The sequence below is a fragment of the Diaphorina citri genome, unplaced genomic scaffold, assembly GCF_000475195.1.
Source record: "Diaphorina citri unplaced genomic scaffold, Diaci psyllid genome assembly version 1.1 scaffold401, whole genome shotgun sequence".
Lineage (NCBI taxonomy): Eukaryota > Metazoa > Arthropoda > Insecta > Hemiptera > Psyllidae > Diaphorina > Diaphorina citri.
The window spans coordinates 175,638-201,658 of NW_007377836.1; the positions used below are offsets into that span (position 1 = coordinate 175,638).

Genomic DNA, 26,021 nt, shown 5'->3' on the forward strand with positions numbered 1-26,021 from the left:
CGTAGATAAGATAGCAGATTTATTTAGTGGAATACTCAAGTCGCAAGACTCAATACAAAGGAATGCTTGCAATGGTGTTTCGTCACTTCAGTGAAGTAGAAGGAAGTCTTCTTGTTTTTATGTAAATAAAAACGAGCACAGACGTCTGACTGGAGACACAAGAACAAAACATGGATATTTGTTTTTTATCCAGAGCCGTAGATAAGATAGCAGATTTATTTAGTGGAATACTCAAGTCACAAGACTCATGTAACACATTTGGAGCAGGGAAATGTGGGAGCAAAAGGTAAAGGGTACACAGTAGGGTCCGGCACGACGTGACGATTATAGGTACCTAGGTCAGAAACTATAAGAAACTTCCAAAAGATTTCGAAAAAAGTCGATAAACAATGTATCTGGACTTCCAAAACGACTACCATGTTCCGTGATTGGTCACTGGTTGTTTGTTTAATTTAATTTAACATTTCCATCCTTACACAGCACTATTTCATTCAACACTTTGCATAAAATTCTTGTTTATCTCATCATTGCAAGACTCATGTAACACATTTGGAGCAGGGAAATGTGGGAGCAAAAGGTAAAGAGTACACAGTAGGGTCCGGCGCGACGTGACGATTATAGGTACCTAGGTCAGAAACTGTAAGAAACTTCCAAAAGATTTCGAAAAAAGTCGATAAACAATGTATCTGGACTTCCAAAACTACTACCATGTTCCGTGATTGGTCACTGGTCGTTTGTTTAATTTAATTTAACATTTCCATCCTTACACAGCACTATTTCATTCAACACTTTGCATAAAATTCTTGTTTATCTCATCATTTTTTATTCGCAAGAATTCGTTTATACTTTGGGTTGATCATTGATTGATCAGAACGATCAGTTCAGATGTTAAAGCCAAGAGGTCATTTATATTTACTTTGGCCATTTTCCCCCAAAATAACCTTAATAAAGACAAGTTTTTGTTGTTCTTCATTAACAGATTTGCATGGATCTGAATCATCCAAATTGAAATGAACTTGAATACGAGTAGCTACCTATGTAAGTCTCAACCTCTCAACATCGTATTTTTAGACTTTACGTCAGTACGTAGAAAGTCAACCGACAGTGAAAACAATAACTTTACAATTAAAAGAACTGAGACACCTACAAGTTCATAATTGAACACCTACGATGTACATTGCGTACAATTCACTGAAATAGGTTATCTTATCCATTATCAAAGCTATACAAATTAATAATAGTACAGCCTGTGAAAGTCTTTGTTTCTTGGTAGAAATTTGTACTACAGCCAGAAGTGGCAAAACGGTACCTATCAAACATGGACTATGCAATGAATTAATTCAAACAAAAGACGAGTGATATTCTCTTCTAGTGTTCTCTGTGCGGATAATTTATTTTGTTAAGACAAGCATGAATGAAGCGAAAAAATATTTAATGGTTCCCAAGATGTAAACGTGAATAAAATGGCTGTGAGAATACTCTAGAGAATGTCACGACTAAACTCATCAGATAAATTAAAAGCTCACCGCTTGTCCGCTTATTCAAATAGAAAACTTTCTAAAAAGAGAATCAATGCAGAAAAGTTAACAAGTTGTGGAATTAATGATTTTCCTGAATCTAATTTTATAATTCCAGGTATGATCTTAACTTAGTTGACAAGTTCTCCAACCCAAGTCCTTAGGATTGGTTCGCCATATAAGAAACTCTCCTTCTACCTACTGTTGAAGAGATAATCCTTGAAGTAGAGCTAGTAATAAGAAAGGTAAGCAAGCCAGACGTACGTCTTGCGTCTTGAACTATGGACTATGCAGTGAATTAATTCAAACAAAAGACGAGTGATATTCTCTTCTAGTGTTCTCTGTGCCGATAATTTATTTTGTTAAGACAAGCATGAATGAAGCGAAAAAATATTTAATGGTTCCCAAGATGTAAACGTGAATAAAATGGCTGTGACATCTAAAATTAATTGCATCTCTTGCAATTACAAGTAGCGGGACTTTCTAATAATCATAAAAGTGGAAAAAAATCTCAAAGAAAAGACTCTATGAGCAGAACAATTTCACAGTGCAACCACTGTCAATGCACCTGATACCTGATGAAATAGAATCAATCTAAATCAAAATCTTCTACAGTCTATCAATCGACTGAATGAACATACTAAGGAAATAGATAAATGCAAGGGAACGAAGAAAAATCGGCATTCAATAAAGCAGCTTCCAATGAGATAAGTGTCATAGTGGAAGCAATTTAATCAATCTAAATCAAAATCTTCTACAGTCTATCAATCGACTGAATGAACATACCAAGGAAATAGATAAATGCAAGGGAACGAAGAAAAATCGGCATTCAATAAAGCAGCTTCCAATGAGATAAGTGTCATAGTGGAAGCAATAGAAGGAGATGGATGGATTTCTTCAAAATACTCGTACGACTCGTAAAAACGTTTTGTTTTCCTAAGGAAATGACAAATTAGCATTGCGATCACGTAAACCTTGTCTCTGAACGCTTCGAAATAAAGGAAAGTAAGAAAGGATGTTCTTGGAAAAGGAAGAAGAGGCAAGGAGGATGTTTTGCACTAGTTGGTTTTCTCATGATCAAAACACTAGATACTGTGACTAGTACTTGACATGGTATCCCGTTTTCAAAGTTTATACTACTGTGACTGTTATTGTTATTATTATTTTCATCATTGTTATCATTAAAGCCATAAGCCAACCTTTTACTTTTAATTGTATGTTTGTAAACCTAAGAAGTTGAAACAAATAAACAATATTTTCTATTCTATTCTGCTACCTACTGTGACTGTTTCAGTGTTCTCATGAGGGGGCGGATATTCACGCTCTTAGCAGGGGCAGAAAAAACAGTAAATAAGGGCCAAATCGAGTATGAAATGAACAGTGGAACAAGGAGGTCATGTGTCAATATTTCTTTTACAATTGTGTTTAAAAAAGTCTGAATTTTAAGTTTTGTACTTTGGTATCATTAAGTGAGAGTTTTATTTTTGGTTTATTTTATTTTCTTATTAATACTGAGTAGGTAGGTACTTCTTAAACAGAGTAGGTACTATTTTATACTTAATTGTAATAGGTATACATAATCTATATTTTCTTGTATTGTTTTGGTAACAAAATTTGGTATGAACATAGGTATTATTCAATTTATCATGAAGTCCCGAGTATGAAATGAACAGTGGAACAAGGAGGTCATGTGTCAATATTTCTTTTACAATTGTGTTTAAAAAAGTCTGAATTTTAAGTTTTAAGTTAAGTAACATCCAAGGAAAAAATTACAAATACAAAGTTGGTAACGTAAGTCAAAGATATTCGTACATACCTCCGAGTATGTTTGTGTGTGACATTACACGGGTAGTATCGAGCTATCTCACGTTCACGATTTTGTCATATTCAGCAATGTTTTTATTCACATACAGACTGTTTCCAATGTTTTCAGACCGACACACATCATTACTTGCAACATGTGAGGCTTGAGAAAAATCTTGGCTCCTATAACATCACGATATGTAGCTCATGGTAAACTTATACGTAGCTTAGGCGTAGGTAGGAAATTTATACATTTGTATTTAATGTCACACTTGCCTACTGACGGGGAAAAAATGAGATTCAAGATTCCAGACAAATTGGATATTGGACGATATGAGAATGGCAATCCCTAAAAAGCTCCCACTCGCGCTTAGTAACGATCTTGAGCTGTTGGGTGATATTATGTTCTAGCATGGACATATGAGATTCAAGATTCCAGACAAATTGAATATTGGACGGTATGAGAATGGCAATCCCTAAAAAGCTCCCACTCGCGCTTAGTAACGATCTTGAGCTGTTGGGTGATATTATGTTCTAGCATGGACATGAACAACTAAGTGCTGACCATCCTCATATTCTAATAAAACATCAAATCATGTAGAATGAGACCCGAACGTCTGTCAGCCATACCTGTAACGAGTTTATGTCCAACACGTAGAGTTCCATGTTTTATTCCACTTTCAATATGTTATCTAGTAGCTGTTCATGTTCAGTTTCTACATTTGCAATATGTTCTGTCATACCATTTTCTATAGATATGTTCTCTGTGTCGGGTTGGTTGGAAATATCTTCCCATTTCCGTTATCTATTTTATTTTTAATCATTCTGATATGTAGACCACGTAGCTCAGTTCTATGGTTCTTCGTAATAATCGTAATTATTATTTTATGAGCTCAAAATGAACTCTGACTTGCCCGTTGCTATTGTTTCTGAAGTATCTACATACGTTTGGTAGTTAAAGATATAGGTCACTTGAATAAACTGCTATGGGTATGTGCTTACCGTAGGGTTGCCAGACGTCCCGTATTTCCCGGGACGTCCCGTATTTTGGGCACTTTTCAAAATGTCCCGTACGGGACACGCGTGTCCCTTTATTATTATTTTATGAGCTCAAAATGAACTCTGACTTGCCCGTTGCTATTGTTTCTGAAGTATCTACATACGTCTGGTAGTTAAAGATATAGGTCACTTGAATAAACTGCTATGGGTATGTGCTTACCGGTATCTTACAGCTCTTTTCAAAGTGATTTAGTAGTACATTAACCTACCAAATCTTACACAGTCTCTTTACTTATTCATACATAAATGTGCACAGATGGAGAACTGGAACTGTATCTTTATAATACTCAAATTACCAACGTAACTGGTTCATATTTCCCAAAGGAACAAGAAAAGTCACAGAAATACCTGAAAGAAGGTTGTACTTTTTTCCGTACAGTTTCATTTTCAGAAAGGCGCTCTCAATGGGTTTTCACAGGAAAGAAAAAGAAATCTAATACAAACACATACGCGGAAGTGATTTCACTAATGAGCCACTCCAGACTTTTCCAGTGTTTCAAGTGAGTGCGGATGTTATTTACGATCAACTTATTCTCATTATTACCCAGTCTAAACTGGAGCACTCGAAAATTTTCCTACTGCAAGGGGCAAAGAACATAAAAGGTTATCTTTTATTTATTGTAACACTTTTTCTTTAATCAAAATCAGATTTGAGACTGCCAGGTAGGAGAGAAAGAAGTTTATCCTTTTGAAATCACAAGACTTTTCATATACAGGGTGATTATTAATACGGATAACTTATTAATGCATCTGGCATTTTATCATCTACATGTAACGTACTCTTGTTTTCCGAATTGTATTTTGGGCACGGAAAAGGAGTAAAAGGAGGTCTAGAACATAAATGGTCCGATCTTTGAAAAACCAGAGGGTTTCTTTTAGACCAACTTGAATATCAATCATTATGGAATTTTTTGATGCGAAAAGAAAATGTTCTCCATTCTGGGCAGATTGTTTAACAGAATCATTCTTTTCCCATTAATCAATTTGATTTTTAGTTTTCTTACAGCTGTCAAAAGCTTCAAAACATCTTTTGATTTCAAGTTCCGCTGAAATATTGTTTCATTTTGTTGTTATTGTTCTTTATCAAGAGATACTTACAATACATATTTAGTTCACAAGATCTTTTTGTTGACCTGTTTTCTAATGACAGTTTCATCCGAACCAATATTGAAATTTAATAATTATTGAATGAATTATTAATGCTAAAGGTTTATTTATACATAGTAGATGTTATCCGGACTTATATAAAACACCTTCGTCCAGAATGAAACAACTTACCAAGAAATTGTGCCTCTTTAAACTCTTTTCCTAGGTATATTCAACTCCTTACCTGAAAGCACAGAGAAAATGAAAATTTAAAATTAGATGAGGCTTCGAGAGTATTATTTAAACATACAAGAAAGGCATACCCTCTTAAGAGAGATAGATATGTAAAGCCCACTAAATAATGTATGAATCTTATTTTCTAGAAATCGGACTAGAAGTAAGGACACCCATTCTTTTGTCATTATTTGCTAAAAGAAGTTTATCCTTTTGAAATCACAAGACTTTTCATATACAGGGTGATTATTAATACGGATAACTTTTTAATGCATCTGCCATTTTATCATCTACATGTAACGTACTCTTGTTTTCCGAATTGTATTTTGGGCACGGAAAAGGAGTAGAAGGAGGTCTAGAACATAAATGGTCCGATCTTTGAAAAACCAGAGGGTTTCTTTTAGACCAACTTGAATATCAATCATTATTATTCTGCTATAAATCATCCACTAATATTTATTTTATGTTTTTCAGGTAGGCCGAGCCATTAGCCAATTGAAACTCATGTCTCCTAAACTGTAGGAGCACATATTTGGTATGGAGTTATGGGAGACTCCATGATAATTGCCTATGGATGAGGAATTTTGTTCCTGCTGTGACGATGAAGGTCAGTATCTCGATGGAATACACTCATTATTGAATAGAATTTCATAAGTTTGGCTTGGTGTACAATGGTTGTTTGGTCACTAATGTCTTGCTGAGTTCACAAGAACGTATGACTCCATGATAATTGCCTATGGATGAGGAATTTTGTTCCTGCTGTGACGATGAAGGTCAGTATCTCGATGGAATAGACTCATTATTGAATAGAATTTCATAAGTTTGGCTTGGTGTACAATGGTTGTTTGGTCACTAATGTCTTGCTGAGTTCACAAGAACGTATTTGATGTATTACCTAAGGTTATACATCAAATAGAAGCTAAGAAGTTTGCAATAATATTGAAAAGTCAACGACCTTAATGAACTTTTCTCTGAACTAAATTTATTTTTTAACTGGATTTAAAACCATTTCAGAAAACTGGTGAGGTGAGCAAGGATAGAACACCCTGTAAATTAAAGTCCTTTTCTCTTGGAAGTGTAACATAATCTCCGATGCAGACATAATAACAATATGTAGCTCAGAGTAATCCCAGACTTGTCTTCCATCCAGAAAACATATACGGAGGGGGCACAAGAAAGGAGCCAGGTAAAAAATGGATTTTTTACAAGAAAAAAAGTCGGTTACAATACCTCAAGATAGTTTTCATTACAGATAGGGTTTTAAGCTATATGTCTGAAGAAATTAGATTAATTATTTAGAAATGCATGAAATTTTTTATGCCTTCTAGTTTCAACATTAGGATATATCGATTCGGTAATGTTATGGTAATGTAAAAGTATTGGGCAATCAATTGGAAATCTAATAACATCTCTTTCTGTGACACAATGAAAAATAATATCAAACTCATTTCTTGGAGGCTTGTCATGTAGACAAGATTCTTATAGGTAGGTACATTATGCTGTAGGTTAAGGTAGGGGTTCAGATTTTGCCTCAGTTCCTTTCCTTCGTAAAGTTGTGATTGATTTCGTGTTTTTGTTTGGAACTTTGCAAAATAGGTAAATAGGTAATTTTCGTGCAAACAAAAATATTCGATAGGTAAGGTATGCCTTGTATCTTCTTATACCCGACTTTCAATTCATGATTATTGCGAGTTGGATGCACGAATATAAAACACAGTTATCCAGATGGGTAGATCGGATGTAAATCATACTTTCAGTTAATAGTACCCTCATGAACCATAGTTGTCCGCCAGTTTATTTTTCTGTCCAAGCAAAGAGACAGTTTATCACGATGATTTACTGCCCAAGCTTTATCAAAATATTTTGGACACTGTCCAGTTACTGGTACAGTTTGCATTTCCAACCAGCCAAAAGCAGACAATTGGGTCAATGCTACAACATTATATCCGTCTGAATGAATTCGGCGATAAATTCAAATCATGGATAAGCATCATAAACATCTAGCTGCGAGTCATTTGATACCAATAAGATTTAACTGTAGATATTACATTGGGAGTTCTTTTCGTGAAATATGTTTTCTCTCTTGTTGTTTATTAAAATAATTTATTTTGCAGTTCATCATACACAATTATCTCTCGCGTTCCTAATTAAGTTTCAGTTTTTTGTTGGTAAATAGTGCAGAAATTTTCATATCTCGGGCGTAATCATATTTCTCTCAATTAGAGTTACATGTTACAGAGAGGAAGAACTTGATAGGATCATACAGTTATTAGAGGATGGCAGGATATGAAGAAGAAAGATATATACAACGTAGTTACTGTTCAAGCTAAAGCAAAGACGGCATTTTGTTCGAGATTGATGATGTAGAGCTCTTAAAAAGCCAACATGCCACTATCATTTGCAATTTTGCAAAGAACTAGATAAATTATGGTACATTTAATTGTAGAGATGCAATAGTAGATAATTATTTAATATGGTTTAATAGTGGATAATAACCCTCATACATTTTCTTCAGTATGAAGGTAACCTACAAATTTATCATTTCAGTGGATGTTCAGCCGCTTTTGTAAAAAGCTCTGTCATCTTATTTTGCAGTTCATCATACACAATTATCTCTCGCGTTCCTAATTAAGTTTCAGTTTTTTGTTGGTAAATAGTGCAGAAATTTTCAACTTATTAATTTTAGCAAGCAGAATTTTATCCAAAATATGACTGACTACCCATTATTTCACCAAGTTTTTTGCACAATACCTAGGTATTCTTAGTAAATGTAGAGTAGCGCTATCAATAGTAGATATTCAGAAGTATAAAATAAATTGGTAACATGCTTTGGTAAACCTAGGTATATGTAAGTTTATTTTAATCTTTGAGGCGGAGGAGTTAAGGGGCATCAGAAACCTGTGGTTTTTCACAGACTTCATTCCGCCACAAAAGTTTAATTATAAAGTTGAAACCACACAAACACCTAATAACATTTTACGGTAACATGGTTTGATAAACCTAGGTATATGTAAGTTTATTTTAATCTTTGAGGCGGAGGAGTTAAGGGGCAGCAGAAACCTGTGGTTTTTCACAGACTTCATTCCGCCACAAAAGTTTAATTATAAAGTTGAAACCACACAAACACCTAATAACATTTTATCAAAGAAAAAGAAACATGCCGCTATAGGTGAGGTCAGGTATCTTATTGCCTCACCAATGTCGCTATGATGAGAAATTGATAGCGTTAATTGAAATATCAGAAAATGGAACAAAGTCGGGTCTTTTGAATTTTGTAATAAGTAGTGTCATTATCCGTTTAGTGGCCTTCTCTATACTATTCCAGAGTATCTAAATAACTAGCGACCAAACCGAATACAATAAGAGAAACTGGTCTCCTAACTAATTTTGTAATAAGTAGTGTCATTTTCCGTTTAGTGGCCTTCTCTATACTATTCCAGAGTATCTAAATAACTAGCGACCAAACCGAATACAATAAGAGAAACTGGTCTCCTAACTGTTCCTGGAAATTTCTGACCAAGTCCTTCTCCATATTCCAGAAATCTGACAGAAAATCCAATTGCTTTTATTGGGAAAATGTCTACCTGAGGATCTTGATTTTGAAATACCACAAGAAACTTGGCACTCGAAGCCAGGCTCATCGTTACTCATAGATTCAACCAGGGCACACGCGGTAACTTTAGCACGCCATAGCACGCCACGTACTTTCACTTTGCTGAGAAGTTGACTTTGAATCATACCTACCCTGGACAAGCCATCATATCTTCAGGGCAAACTATGGCTACACGGAGTCCTACTTTGCAAACACGGCGTACTTATGGAGTTTCATCGTATCACCAGCCTTGCTAGCAACATTTTCTATAGATATGTTCTCTGTGTCGGGCTGGAAATATCTTCCCATTTCCGTTATCTATTTTATTTTTAATCATTCTGATATGTAGACCACGTAGCTCAGTTCTATGGTTCTTCGTACACTAAGCTCATTTACCTACGTTTTTTATGACAATGTATTCAAATTTCAAAGAGAAAGAGGCATATTGAAATATATCTTCATGTTCTACTCCTTTGAAAGTTGAAAGATACACTGAACTTTGTGTGGCTACAATGTAATTTACTATGGAACATTAAAAAATTCCTGCTATATAATCATCTGGTTCTTTTTGCTGGATTCAAGGTTATTCGTACTCCTCAGCTATAATTTGCCAAATCAAACGGTAATGTCCAATGTGAAATTCCCCTATTAGCACCTACATATGTAGCAAAACGAATGAGTTGAATGCCACCATTTAGACTGCAGTGAAACAATCTATTCCTGTCAGCACAAGCCATTAGTACTTGATCCAAGTGACTATGACTTAAGAACTTTACATTAAACCCTGTCATAAGTCACAACAACGTATGAAATTATGGTGGAACATTGAATTTTTGCACAATAGCAACTCGAATACCAGAACTACATATAGCAAACACAATGCTTATACTCCCTGGTGCTGTATTTCAAGGCTAACCTGCCTGAGCAACAATTAATAATTACCTACCTCTCATTCTTGATGTTTTGAATAAAATTTGCCGCATCACTCCTAGAACATGAAGTTGGAAGACTGCATTGTGGTTGTCTTGTAACTTCTTCTTTTGTCATATTTGACTATGAATGCTTCAAGTTTGTTGAGCACAATTCAAACGTAGAGATGCAATAGTAGATAATTATTTAATATGGTTTAATAGTGGATAATAACTCTCATACATTTTCTTCAGTATGAAGGTAACCTACAAATTTATCATTTCAGTGGATGTTCAGCCGCTTTTGTAAAAAGCTCTGTCATCTTTGTTAAATTATGAAAGAAGACGTGTTTAATGTTTTACATAGGTTGCAGATATGTAGACTTATGAATATGAAACAACTTTTAAGTACGCTTTTGTACTTTACTATCCTCAGAGTGATGCAGTGACCTATATTTTCGTTGCCATTATTCATTTCACGTTATTTTACATAGGTTGCAGATATGTAGACTTATGAATATCAAACAACTTTTAAGTACGCTTTTGTACTTTACTATCCTCAGAGTGATGCAGTGACCTATATTTTCGTTGCCATTATTCATTTCACGTTGGAATTTTATAACGTAGGTAGTGTTATTCATACATTATTACGAAGCAGTTGAAAGCGCACCTATGATATAGGTACAACATTATCAATACATCTAGCTACATACTCGGAATACCCAATGGGCGTACTGTGATAAGCCCAACTTTGCTTTGTAATACTAGTGCCGTTCTTGGAATAAAACTTATAAATTCCTTTCCACAATCAATCGGTAGTAAGAATTGGTATGCATTTTGTAAACATTTGATTAGGAGGCAACATTCACACGAGACGAAGGGAGGTGAAATTTCTCGATATTGACCGAAAAGTGTAAAGAGTTAAATCAAATATTATCATGAACAAATAGACAGTATATTTGACATTGAAAGAGTGAAAGACATGTCAGTGTACAGTAGAAGTTTGAATACGTTTGTCATTGAGATGCTTGAGGTGTGGATCAATTCTTCCAATAGTTCACCGTGTATTTGGTTGAATAGCTCTTCATCTAAATCGTGTAAAGAGTTAAATCAAATATCATGAACAAATAGACAGTATATTTGACATTGAAAGAGTGAAAGACATGTCAGTGTACAGTAGAGGTTTGAATACGTTTGTCATTGAGATGCTTGAGGTGTGGATCAATTCTTCCAATAGTTCACCGTGTATTTGGTTGAATAGCTCTTCATCAACACTTACTACGTGGTTCATGATGCAGCGTGCAATGTGGGTGGCGCGTACACACAACATATTGAATATTGAACAGAATTAAGAAGATGCTTATAAATCAAAATCATTGAGCACTGTTCACATGTAACTCGAACACTCTCGTGTCGGATTTCACAAGGATCGAGCACATACCATGGTGTACATTGTTGTATTGTTCATCATTGATATGAACCGTGATGCAGAACGAATACCGCAGAACTAAAAACAGTATTATTGTTGATAATTTCACAATCCCGCTGAATAAAAGAGTGATTCCATACCTATTGCATTCTGATTCTAATACCGATCTCGGCCTTTCGTGTTCTCCAATTCTCATTTTCAATCCTTTTGTTAGGGGGGAAATCCCCTATTGACTTTTCTGTAAGATTAGTAGATGGAAGTAATGAAAAGCATAAAATCCGTACATTGGTTTGGCACAACCACTGCTAATTGACTGAACGTATACAGAAGCAAAGTAACGTTCAGGTCCACTGCCTCGGTCATCGGGTAATGGAATTCCAACACCATGTTCACTCCACGAGGTAGAGCTTGTCACTGTAATTAAGTGCAGTGAATCTCAAATCAATTACAAGATCCACTTGTGTCACGGCATTCCCTATTTCTACATTACCATTGAAGTACACAGTTCTGACACATCTGCCTCGCACAGTAATGAAGTACTTCTGACCTGATTGCATAGCATTACCTATGTTCCACGAGTATCACTTGACATGTGTGGTACAGGAACGACGCTTTGAGGATAGGGTCACAGGAGAAAGATGACCTCGGGTAATGAAGCAATGAAAACATTGAAAACCCGATAGAAAGGAAAAAGAAACAACTCCGAAGAGATTGTGAACCATTGGATGGAATCAGAAACGGTCAGTGACGTCAGTGTACAATGTGTACATTTAAACTTTCTGGCGAAGAGCCTGATGTGTTATCTGCTGAACTACGACACCTAGCAAGACTGGATTGGATACCGTAACTTGTAGGTACTGTTGACGTTGGAAGTTTGGTGTTTGGTCATCTTCAGGAAGAAAGTAGGTTCTTCTGATCACTTGATATTTGACACTATGTAAAGGAAGATGCTTATGGAGACAAGTAACATTTAAAAATGTACATAAATATGTCTACATAATACCGATCATTTTTTACATAATACATGTAGTTGTCCGCTAAGGATGTATTAGACAACTTTTTTTCCCTAAACTTTTTGGTTTAACGCAAAGTATTCTTTCGTGTCACTGTAGGTGAGATTACCATCATGCTCATGTAGGTTACCTAGTGTATGCTCAATGCCCAAAGAAATAATTATTGGTTAATAGTGAGCATTTTTGCGGCTACCGAACTAGGGTATTGAGGTATACTAATTATTCTGGTGTAAAGTAGGTAATTTAGGTTACGTAGGTGTACCTCGTGATGTAGGTCTCAAGAGGACCAAGAGGAGTTATTTTAATTTCAGTAAAAATATTACAGATCTGACCTCAAGTTTCAATGTGTAGCATGTCAGGATTATATCCAGACCTATAGGTAGAAGGAGTACTGTATTGTGTTTGTATAGAATCCGTCACATAACGTCATTCTATTTTCTTGAAATAAATTAAACATTTCCTACTCTTCTTTATTTGTCCTCAACACTTCCTTCTGCTGTGTAGGTTGCCATTCAACAATCGCCAATGGTAGGAAAGTATTCCGCCACTGGTTGAAACATTTTTTTTTCTTTTTTTACCTGAATTGTCAAATGTATCTTTTTAAAATCCCCTAAATTTCCAAGTCTAGCGTCTTTTCAATGGGAAATTTACATTATAATAAAATCTAATCACAATCTATAAAAGGTGTGCCCCGTTTCTTTTAATTTCTCACGAATTGAGTGTGTGATGGGTGTGGTGTGATGGGATGGGTGTGGGGGGAGTGTATTTGTGTGTGTGTGTGGTGGTCCCGTACAAAGGACGGGTCAACCACTATTTTGAACTAAATGTCAACGGAATATACCTATTATAGGAAGAACGCTATTTCAAGACGTGTGTGAGGGCTTAATGTTGGAATCGGGTGTTGGAGTTTTATAGTTGAAATTACCGATTTAGTGTATAAAGCTCCTGTTCGGGTTCGGAATGATGGTTGCTTCACTTTTATTTTTCTCCCGTTAACTCGGTAGTAGAGAAATCTCTCTACATTGGAATGAAATGATTGATGTCATTTGTGTTGTACAATATGATGGATAGCTATATTGTATGTAACTAGATAATGTAAGTACATACCTCCGAGTATGTTTGTGTGTGACATTACACGGGTAGTATCGAGCTATCTCACGTTCACGATTTTATCATATTCAGCAATGTTTTTATTCTCATACAGAATGTTTCCAATGTTTTCAGACCGACACACATCATTACTTGCAACATGTGAGGCTTGAGAAAAATCTTGGCTCCTATAACATCACGATATGGTTACTCATAGATTCAACCAGGGCACACGCGGTAACTTTAGCACGCCACGTACTTTCACTTTGCTGAGAAGTTGACTTTGAATCATACCTACCCAGGACAAGCCATCACACCTTCAGGGCAAACTATGGCTACACGGAGTCCTACTTTGCAAACACGGCGTACTTATGGAGTTTCATCGTATCACCAGCCTTGCTAGCAAACCTTGCCTTGTCTATAAGTATCATGACCAGATTGATCAGTTAGTGCCTACCTGACCAGAATTAGAATACAAAGTCCCTGTGCTCTGTACTACAGTGTTGCCACAGGAAGTGGAAGAGGCATAAGGTGTTTACCTATGTTACATACGAATTCCCTTTGCTATGCACCTTTATGAGCTTTTCTATCGTGTGCAAAAGGTTGAATCTAAATTTTCGGTCTGTTACCAGAACCTCCCTCTGTTCCTCGTCCCATTTGACTACAAACTTTAATGGAAAATGGTTTCCACTCAGCATGTCATTCAAGGTAGAATAGGACGCAATGACGGGCAAGAATGTGATGGACACAGACGATCCTATGGGTTGACATAACTTCAATGAGGAAAGGTGTCCCCTCCAGGCACAATGTAATTATCTCGTTACTGGACATTATAGCTACTGATGACCCCCATGGAGACTATTATAATCCTCATGATGACCCTTTCCTATAATCCTTTCTGTATTGTTGAGCCGCTCATTGATTTCTAAATATCATCCTCGTACGTTGCCTATTGCCTAAAGTGAATTTGAGTATCATTAACTTTACAGTTTACTGGATCTATTATTTCCTAATTATTTGTTTATCCTTTATTTTCGTTACTATGTTGAGCTTTGAAATCATTACTAAGCTCATTTACCTACGTTTTTTATGACAATATATTCAAATTTCAAAGAGAAAGAGGCATATTTAAATATATCTTCATGTTCTACTCCTTTGAAAGTTGAAAGATACACTGAACTTTGTGTGGCTACAATGTGATTTACTATGGAACATTCAAAAATTCCTGCTGTATAATCATCTTGTTCTTTTTGCTGGATTCAAGGTTATTCGTACCCCTCAGCTATAATTTGCCAAATCAAACGGGAATGTCCAATGTGAAATTCCCCTATTAGCACCTATGTAGCAAAACGAATGAGTTGAATGCCACCATTTAGACTGCAGTGAAACAATCTATTCCTGTCAGCACAAGCCATTAGTTCTTGATCCAAGTGACTATGACGTAAGAACTTTACATTAAACCCTGTCATAAGTCACAACAACGTATGAAATGAATGTGGAACATTAAATTTTTGCACAATAGCAACTCGAATACCAGAACTACATATAGCACACACAATGCTTATACTCCCTGGTGCTGTATTTCAAGGCTAACCTGCCTGAGCAACAATTAATAATTACCTACCTCTCATTCTTGATAAACTCATTGTCTTCGCACAACTCAATTAAAATCAACTCCTTATAATCACAACATCTTGGGAGGTAAGCTGCAGAATACACGCGAAGCAATTTTAATCATACCAGATAGACTATCCATACCCATAGCCACCTATACTTACTTATAAGGCAGGCTATAAGTAACTAGTAACCTTTTTCATTTAGCTAACTCTTGCAATTTGATTGTTTAGGAGCAAGTTTTGTGTAAGTCACTGCAGAATACACGCGAAGCAATTTTAATCATACCAGATAGACTATCCATACCCATAGCCAACTATACTTACCTATAAGGCAGGCTATAAGTAACTAGTAACCTTTTTCATTTAGCTAACTCTTGCAATTTGATTGTTTAGGAGCAAGTTTTGTGCAAGTCCTCTCCATATTGTTATTGTACATGAGATTATTGCATCTACCTATTGTTAGAGGCTTAATTTATCAATAGAGGGAGTTCTGCATGTAAAGGTGGAGTGGGGGGTTTATCATAATACAAAGGTGGACTAAGACCATGGTATAAATCCCATAGAAAATATTAATAATACCAAGTAATGATTTCTGAATAAAGAGTTATTCGAGGTACTCGTAACTGCTGTCAGATATGAATATAATTAAAAGTAATTACAAAATAATGACGAAGCTGAAATAGTTCAACTGGTAGCTCTGATGGCTGATGGGAGCTAGTATCGAGCATCCAGCACAGTTCAACACACCTGTCCAAATCAGTACAGCACTACAATCTAACACAGAAATGCCAACTGAACACAAAAATAGTAGTCTGTTGATAATTTCACAATCCCGCTTAATAAAAGTGATTCCATACCTATCGCATTCTGATTCTAATACCGATCTCGGCCTTTCGTGTTTTCCAATTCTCATTTTCAATCCTTTTGTTAGGGGGAAAATCCAGTAATTGACTTTTCTGTAAGATTAGTAGATCGAAGTAATGAAAAGCATAAAATCCGTACATTGGTTTGGCACAACCACTGCTAATTGACTGAACGTATACAGAAGCAAAGTAACGTTCAGGTCCACTGCCTCGGTCATCGGGTAATGGGATTTCAACACCATGTTCAATCCACGAGGTAGAACTTGTCACTGTAATTAAGTGCAGTGAATCTCAAATCAATTACAAGATCCACTTGTGTCACGGCATTCCCTATTTCTACATTACCATTGAAGTACACAGTTCTGACACATCTGCCTCGCACAGTAATGAAGTACTTCTGACCTGATTGCATAGCATTACCTATGTTCCACGAGTATCACTTGACATGTGTGGTACAGGAACGACGCTTTGAGGATAGGGTCACAGGAGAAAGATGACCTCGGGTAATGAAGCAATGAAAACATTGAAAACCCGATAGAAAGGAAAAAGAAACAACTCCGAAGAGATTGTGAACCATTGGATGGAATCAGAAACGGTCAGTGACGTCAGTGTACAATGTGTACATTTAAACTTTCTGGCGAAGAGCCTGATGTGTTATCTGCTGAACTACGACACCTAGCAAGACTGGATTGGATACCGTAACTTGTAGGTACTGTTGACGTTGGAAGTTTGGTGTTTGGTCATCTTCAGGAAGAAAGTAGGTTCTTCTGATCACTGGATATTTGACATTATGTAAAGGAAGATGCTTCTGGAGACAAGTAACATTTAAAAATGTACATAAATATGTCTACATAATACCGATAATCTTTTACATAATACATGTAGTTGTCCGCTAAGAATGTATTAGACAACTTTTTTTCCTAAACTTTTTGGTTTAACGCAAAGTATTCTTTCGTGTCACTGTAGTTGAGATTACCATCATTCAATTCAATTCATGCTCATGTAGGTTACCTAGTGTATGCTCAATGCCCAAAGAAATAATTATTGGTTAATGGTGAGCATTTTTACGGCTACAGAACTAGGGTATTGAGGTATACTAATTATTCTGGTGTAAAGTAGGTAATTTAGGTTACGTAGATGTACCTCGTGATGTAGATGTAGGTCTCAAGAGGACCAAGAGGAGTTATTTTAATTTCAGTAAAAATATTACAGATCTGACCTCAAGTTTCAATGTGTAGCATGCAATGGTCGTAAAGTTTGCATGTTTTCATTTCAAACATTTTGAAAAACTGTAACACTTTACTTGTATGTACATGGTTCATATTCACATCTCGGGCGTAATCATATTTCTCTTAATTAGAGTTACATGTTACAGAGAGGAAGAACTTGATAGGCTCATACATTTATTAGAGAATAATAGAATATCAAGAAAAAAGATATGTACATATACAACGTAATTACTGTTCAAGCTAATACAAAGACGGCATTTTGTTCGAGATTGATGATGTAGAGCTCTTAAAAAGCCAACATGCCACTATCATTTGCAATTTTGCAAAGAACTAGAATTCCAACACCATGTTCACTCCACGAGGTAGAGCTTGTCACTGTAATTAAGTGCAGTGAATCTCAAATCAATTACAAGATCCACTTGTGTCACGGCATTCCCTATTTCATTACTATTGAAGTACACAGTTCTGACACATCTGCCTCGCACAGTAATGAAGTACTTCTGACCTGATTGCATAGCATTACCTATGTTCCACGAGGTTGCTTCAATAAGAGTTCAAGGAAAGTTTACAGGAGTAACAAAATTTTATGGCCTGTAATTGAATTTTTTACTGGCAATGGTCTATTGAAGGCAAGTAAAAGTACTCCCACAAGAAAATTGTTTCTAGGCAAGGTTCTAACAGAAAATTCAAAACCTATGAACCCAGCCTCATTTGATTTGATTCAACTCAATTATTTCCTCTCATATTTTCAACGTCAAGAATCAAGACCATCTTGCGGTTTGGACGAGGGACACGGACGGTGGGTAAGGTTATCCCACTGGAATATCTTTCCCACTTAACTATACCGAACTAATTTAATGCAGGGAAAGATATAATGGACATTGCTGTGGTGGTGGATATTGCATATAACGTGGAATACAATCAAATAATGAAAATACGGATAATTTGATTAAAATAGAAGCCCAAAACTCCTGTTACAACCACAGCAAGTAGGTAATCATGGTTTTTACCTACGTCGTACTTCATTATCCTGATACCTACTTTATATCTAGCTCTTGCTTACAATCTGAGATAGTACCACGGCCCTGAAATCCCCTGACTTAAAGCATTATTCAATAGATCTATCTAGATTCTTATATGGAAGTCCAAAACTCCTGTTACAACTACAGCAAGTAATCATGGTTTTTACCTACGTCGTACTTCATTATCCTGATACCTACTTTATATCTTGCTCTTGCTTACAATCTGAGATAGTACCACGGCCCTGAAATCCCCTGACTTAAAGCATTATTCAATAGATCTATCTAGATTCTTATATGTTGGGTGATTTTTGACGTTGTTCCTTCCACATAGAATAGGTACAATATATCTTTCTTTGATTTTTACTTTTTTATTACACCTCGTGTGAGTCATAAAGGAGAGAAGAAACGAGTTTCGTGTTCTTTTCGAAAATATAAATACAAACCATCAAGTTTAAAACCGTATACTATGAATGGAATCTTGGTAATAAAATCGTTATAACTAGATATTATAGTACTGATAGCTATCTAACATAATATAAAATTAGTTATATCCAAATTTATATTCGAACTTCGGACATAAAAGATCAATAGAAATTCCCATGTTAGAAATTCTTACCCATTTATGAAGCTCTTCATCAACACTTACTACGTGGTTCATGATGCAGCGTGCAATGTGGGTGGCGCGTACACACAACATATTGAATATTGAAGATGCTTATAAATCAAAATCACTGAGCAGTGTTCACATGTAACTCGAACACTCTCGTGTTGGATTTCACAAGGATCGAGCACATACCATGGTGTACATTGTTGTATTGTTCATCATTGATATGAACCGTGATGCAGAACGAATACCGCAGAACTAGAAACTACAATAAATAATACAATATATCAAAGTTTACAACGAAACAGCTGTTAGAGGCACTGCTCTTGTATTTGTGAAGGTGGTGGGTGCTGTGCTGTGGCCAACATTAGCTTTTTATACTTTCTTTGTTATACTATAGCTACGAGAAAAGTAAATGCTTCGAAACAATTGCACATGATGCCTCTGCTACATCATTTTCATTACACCTTCATTTGATATCATCAAGTTTACCTAGTGTTTCTGGTAATACCACCATGAGCGATTTTTGAATGCACAACATTTATCTTCCTTTATCATCAAATTTGCTTTGAATTACAACAGCTGAATTATCCGTATTAAAATATCATTACGTATCTTACTGTTCACTCCATCCTAAGTGCCATATTTCTAGATATGGGCAAACTCAATGCTGTTTTCTACACACGGGAACATCGTGAACTTGGTTTTTACAGTAATGATTTATGTTAAGTCACTGATGGTATGCTGATATGCTCTGTGTGTTAGTCATAAGTACTGACAATTGCACATGATGCCTCTGCTACATCATTTTCATTACACCTTCATTTGATATCATCAAGTTTACCTAGTGCTTCTGGTAATACCACCGTGAGCGATTTTTGAATGCACAACATTTATCTTCCTTTATCATCAAATTTGCTTTGAATTACAACAGCTGAATTATCCGTATTAAAATATCATTATGTATCTTACTGTTCACTCCATCCTAAGTGCCATATTTCTAGATATGGGCAAACTCAATGCTGTTTTCTACACACGGAAACATCGTGAACTTGGTTTTTACAGTAATGATTTATGTTAAGTCACTGATGGTATGCTGATATGCTCTGTGTGTTAGTCATAAGTACTGGTTCACATACCCATGGTAAGTTATCTACTTGAATAAAATTTGCCGCATCACTCCTAGAACATGAATTTGGAAGACTGCATTGTGGTTGTCTTGTAACTTCTTCTTTTGTCATATTTGACTATGAATGCTTCAAGTTTGTTGAGCACAATTCAAATTTTCAAACTAGAGCGTTTACATAGAAATCAGAAGAAAGGATTCACATACCAATCTTTTTATAGAAAACCACATTGACACTCGTTGAGTTCTTGATGTTTTTACATGCTTTTTCTTATTCAACTACAAATACAAAATCCAACAAGCCAACATTTCGCTCACTTTCTGAATATGTACAACAAGACTTGTCGGACTTTTTGCCCAAAGCGGAATTCTAAACCGGTACTTCATAAACAAAGACCATTATTTACAAACAAGCACACTATTCAACCGAATAATTCGGATACGTTAGAATAATCTCACTGGGTGAATTCCAAATTGGGATTTACTGTTAGCTCTACCTAGCATGGTTATTTCATGGAATAGATAATATCCAAAGCAAGTAGCCCCTTAAGCCTTCATTTCATAATATGTACGTTTGTACGTACCTGCCTAGTAGAGAACATACATACACTGATTCCTCGAAAGAAATGAACTGGTACTATTCTTGACACCACAGGGGTGTTGATACCCTATGGGTAAACAGTAAGTCTATAACATCGACAATCGTGTACCTTGGAACAAATTTTCGAGTCTAAATAAATAAATCTGTATAGATGGTTATATGTTATATGCTGTAGGTACCTAATCTAATAATGAAAATTATTATCTGATAAAAATTTCGGTCTGCTCTGCTATTATCACACGTGCTTCTTTCACAGACAAGTCTAAACATGAACTAACTTATTCTCAGTTTGAATGTTGATAGTTTCTCGAGTTGTCCACTGGAGCGCTACTTGTCAGACGTTTGCTTAACCCCATTAAAACCATCTTTGAAACCTTCAGGCCATCTTGGCTTAGGTACTGTGGTAAATCTGGTACCTAGATGGTTATATGTTATATGCTGTAGGTACCTAATCTAATAATGAAAATTATTATCTGATAAAAATTTCGGTCTGCTCTGCTATTATGTTTATGAATTTCACTGTTGGTCTTTCTATTCATCAGCACTAATAGTAATTTAAGAATTGCTAAATATATTGATCTATGTATCAACCGGTTCTACAAACGAGTATTGAATTGAAGATCGATGATCTTGCTAAAAACGTACTCACTTGGAGTAATATTGCACATCATTTTAAAGAGATATCCTTATGAATAAGGGGCATATTCAGAAAAGCAGCAATTGGACTGCACTAAAGTTCTTACCTGAAAATCTCAATCTAGTCTTTGAACCCTCAATCCCTCCGTCACCTACGAGACAATACTGCACTTTTACTATTTAAAAAAAAAAAAATAACAGATTTATCTATTATTTCCTTATCACTGGAGAGGATATGAGGGGAGACTACAACTTCCTCTCTCCATGATACCGAGGGTATCTGCTTTCAAAGATATTTCTTTCGATCGTGTATCAAAGCTTGTGATATCCAGGCTAAATCAAGTTTTCGATGTGGTTTTTAAACTGTGTAATGTTCTCTTCAATCTGAAGATGAATCCTTTTCATTTTCTAGGTATGTTCTACTAGTTCATTCAGTATGATAGTAGCCTCAAAGTTGTCATTTTCAAAGAACATGATACACTCTTCAGAATATCCGATAAATTATGATCGACAGTGATGATGGCCAACTGCCATGGATCCCTTCCAAGAAAACACTCTGACACAATGCTGATAAGACAGTACGTGTTTCATGCAGAGGCTCCTTAGTGCATTTGATACATACCAGGTTAACCGAGAGTTACTAAATGTTACTTTTACTTTGGTCTGAAAATGGGGTTTCCAGGTGTTATTTTCCTACTCTGACTCATGTCTATTGGTTTGTGAGAAAGTAGAATCAAATGACTCTAAAAGCTTGAGAAAACGCGTGGCAATTTTACCTGCATATCCAGTGATGTGTGTGGTGAAGACGATACTGTTGATGAATTAGCCGATGTGTTATTCCTGTTATTCCGTTCTTGTGTAATGTTCTCTTCAATCTGAAGATGAATCCTTTTCATTTTCTAGGTAGGTTCTACTAGTTCATTCAAGATGATAGTGGCCTCAAAGTTGTCATTTTCAAAGAACATGATACACTCTTCAGAATATCCGATAAATTATGATCGACAGTGATGATGGCCAACTGCCATGGATCCCTTCCAAGAAAAAACTCTGACAATGGTGATAAGACAATACGTGTTTCATGCAGGGGCTCCTTAGTGCATTTGATACATACAGGTTAACCGAGAGTTACTAAATGTTACTTTTACTTTGGTCTGAAAATGGGGTTTTCAGGTGTTATTTTCCTACTCTGACTCATGTCTATTGGTTTGTGAGACAGTAGAATCAAACGGCTATAAAAGCTTGAAAAAACACGCGTTGCAATTTTACCTGCATATCCAGTGATGTGTGTGGTGAAGACGATACTGTTGATGAATTAGCCGATGTGTTATTCCTGTTATTCCGTTCACGCCACCTTAGCACACCCATAACGGACTGGACCCAACTGCTCTCTCCTTCCAAATTGCTAGAAGCCAAAGGTGACACTAACGTCGCCAGGATTGGGCAAAACTGGTAAGCCCGAGTGGAAAATCACTTGATTGCTTGCGAATCAATCACATGGAGATGTGAAAGGATTAATTTGAATATTTTTAGTGGATAAAATTATGAACGACATTTTTAGAACAGGCAAACAAGCTTAAGAAGGACAAAATTTGTTAAGTTAATGAATCAACAAGTGGAGAGAAATAATGGTTTAAAAGTATCCAATGATGAAGGAATTTCAGGTTCAAGCACAATTAATAAATTAGATACATATAACTTAACACAAAAAAAATACTAAAAAGAAAAATAATACAATAGAAGTGTACTTAAAATAGGTGTAATTATTCAAATAGGTACTAATAAATGAGTAAAAACTATAAATTATTTGAGAGTAAAATTAATACATAGGTATTGAATCTAAGTAATTAATATCTATCAATTCGTAGAGATATTCTTGAAATTTAAAGCTTTAATATCACTAACACAGGGAAATACGAAACTACGAATATTTTTTCACAAACACTAAAATAACTTATTATTTAATTTAAATAAATATTTAAATTTAACAAATAAGGTTTGTTCTCGTGGAACGGCTGGCTTTCTTCTAATCTATCCTCCTTCTCCCTTCGATTTTGAGACGATAAGACCTCCATTTTTAGGTGTCTACTATTCCCTCTTTTTCGTACCTTTTCCGTACTTTGGAATGGGGATTAATCTTTTACATTCTAATACAAAGGCGATGCACGAGTAGGTGGAACACTCTATGTGATCGGTATACATCTAGGTATATTTTGGCCTCGCCAGATCTACAAGTACAATAAATCATCCTGGTTATGGGTTTATTTCCACTAGATAAATGGAGGCTACGCCACTAGTGCGCTGTTTAGGAAGCGCTGGACTCCTGCTGAGATGCAACAAATGATGTACAAGTACACACCAAAACATATTACAAGTAATGGTACACACCTCAGTGTTACATGTAACATATTGGATGGTATTGGAACAACACCTTACTCCAGAACCAGCACAAGAGGATTATAATAATCATAGTGGTTCTTTAGAATCCAATCAATAAAGGTCCTGACCCGAAGTGAAATCCCTAGAAAGCCTTAGATTGGTTATAAGGATTCCTGAGAAACCTCCATCATATTAGGAAGTCATTCACACTTTTGTGACTTTTCTCTTTCAGAATCTGTTAGGGAGAAACAACATAGGAAGATACAGGCAATAGTTTGGTATATTTGTGGGAAAACTTGTGGACATCAATATTGTTAAATAGGAAAATAGGTATAGGTAATGTTCAGCTCAATATTTCAATTGTGTTAAGGAAATGGTTCGCCGGGGGTAACCAAGCATCGAGCCAATTATACCAGTCCCAATCACACTAGAGGAGTGGCATAGAGCTAACGTCTCTTGATCTGTTTCATAGCAGTGACATTTCTGAACTTGAGTTCAAGATCACCCATGTACCTTATATGGCGCGGGCACGATACTATCTGAATATGAAAGGAACGACCAGCACAACAATGCAAAGATTACCATTAGCATAAGACTGGAGTATGCATACAGTGACGTCAAGAGACTCAGGAGATCTGTATCATTCTGTATGTAAAGTTATACAACGCCATAACATAATAATGAAGAGACAACGTACCAATCTACCAATGATATTTGGTCTAATTAGCTTAATTCGAGGGGACACAAACGGACATACCCCCAATTCTGGAAATTCTTTTTAGGAAACAAAATTTTGATTTACCAAAGAGTTTCAAAACGGTAACACCAAAATTCACAGCACACCCTTAGAAATTAGATGAAAACGCAATGGACATGGAAATTTTCGGTGACTTATCCACCCAAGAAACATTTTGGATGACAAAGACTGTCCGAAATTGATCACACCCTGTCGATGGCTGATGATAAGAAATCATAACACATGTCAATAACGGAGTTGAATCAAAAGTAAAACAAGAGTTCAAGTAATTATACTTAGATGGCCTAAACCACGGAGTAGTTTTCTTAAAGGTTAAACCACAGAGCGCTCTCCAGTTGTTATTTCTAAAGATCCAGCTCAATACTTCATTTCATAATATGTACGTTTGTACGTACCTGCCTAGTAGAGAACATACATACACTGATTCCTCGAAAGAAATGAACTGGTACTATTCTTGACACCACAGGGGTGTTGATACCCTATGGGTAAACAGTAAGTCTATAACATCGACAATTGTGTACCTTGGAACAAATTTTCGAGTCTAAATAATTGTGGGTGCATCCAGAGTCCGTGTCTTGTAACGAGTAGGTTTTGAACCTGAGGATGCGAGAAGCGAAGTCTTTGACCATGAAACTCAATAGAAAACCTGTTTGAAGAACCATCGAGTCACTACTAATTCATTAAATTGTTATGACGGGGAGCGCGACGTATTTGCAAGCAACATGACGAGGTAAACACACAAGTATGCACTTGAGAACACCATATTGAACATGCACAAATGCAAATGGCATGTGCGCTGCATTAAATATCCCCCTATACTCTATTATTTTCCGGAATCATTTTAATCAGCTTTAAGACTTGGAGCTTCGGATATTGTCTGGGCGCAGAGGAGGATATGCATCGTGGAACTAACAGTTTAGTGAACTTCATTGATCATTTGAACCAAGGACGATATGTGAAGAGGTGTTTCTTCAATAGGTACCAACAAAAAACCTTTTCGTCAGATCTTCCTTAATAAATTTCCATCATTGCTTCAATACCTAAGAGTTCAAGGAAAGTTTACAGGAGTAACAAAATTTTATGGCCTGTAATTGAATTTTTTACTGGCAATGGTCTATTGAAGGCAAGTTCTATTATTTTTATATTAGCACTGGTATTGATTGACTTGGTAATGCAGTTCAGTTTCAGCAACTATTGTATTGGCAAAATACAAGGTGGTTGCTTAGGTACACCTGGATACCAGTTTGCAATGTCTCGGTGAGCAATACTATTGTGGGCCAACACTATGTGTGGCCACATTTGATTAGGTACGTTATGCGTAGCGGATCCTAATGTGTACATTACCCTTTTTTGTGGTGTCCAGTAAAGGTATCTTTGAACAGAATTCAGTGATCCATTTCCAAGTGGATGGATAAATAAAGCTTGTATCAATGTATCAACTATGTCTATAATGTTAGCTGA

General features: G+C 36.0%; 1 protein-coding gene and 1 long non-coding RNA gene across 3 annotated transcripts in view; one reads left to right on the plus strand and one right to left on the minus strand.

Moving 5' to 3' along the window:
- LOC103508466 (rap1 GTPase-activating protein 1-like) overlaps positions 1-23,371 on the minus strand; it is an 81,956-nt gene extending 58,585 nt beyond the window's left edge. Inside the window, exons 1-2 of one of the 2 annotated variants that reach the window (XM_017443771.2) lie at positions 22,758-23,371; positions 22,204-22,267 (exon numbers count right to left, since the gene is read on the minus strand). In XM_017443771.2, coding sequence (XP_017299260.1) covers positions 22,204-22,267; positions 22,758-22,792 — 99 coding nt within the window. In that variant the 5' untranslated portion in view covers positions 22,793-23,371. Of the gene's footprint in view, positions 1-22,203; positions 22,268-22,693 lie in introns of both variants that reach the window. The other variant, XM_026823074.1, reaches the window with a different exon arrangement.
- On the plus strand, positions 6,062-7,558 carry LOC113467090. Its single transcript, XR_003391288.1, has 2 exons — positions 6,062-6,306; positions 6,714-7,558. It is a non-coding gene; the product is annotated as an uncharacterized LOC113467090 (long non-coding RNA).
- Positions 23,372-26,021: the final 2,650 nt, after the last annotated feature.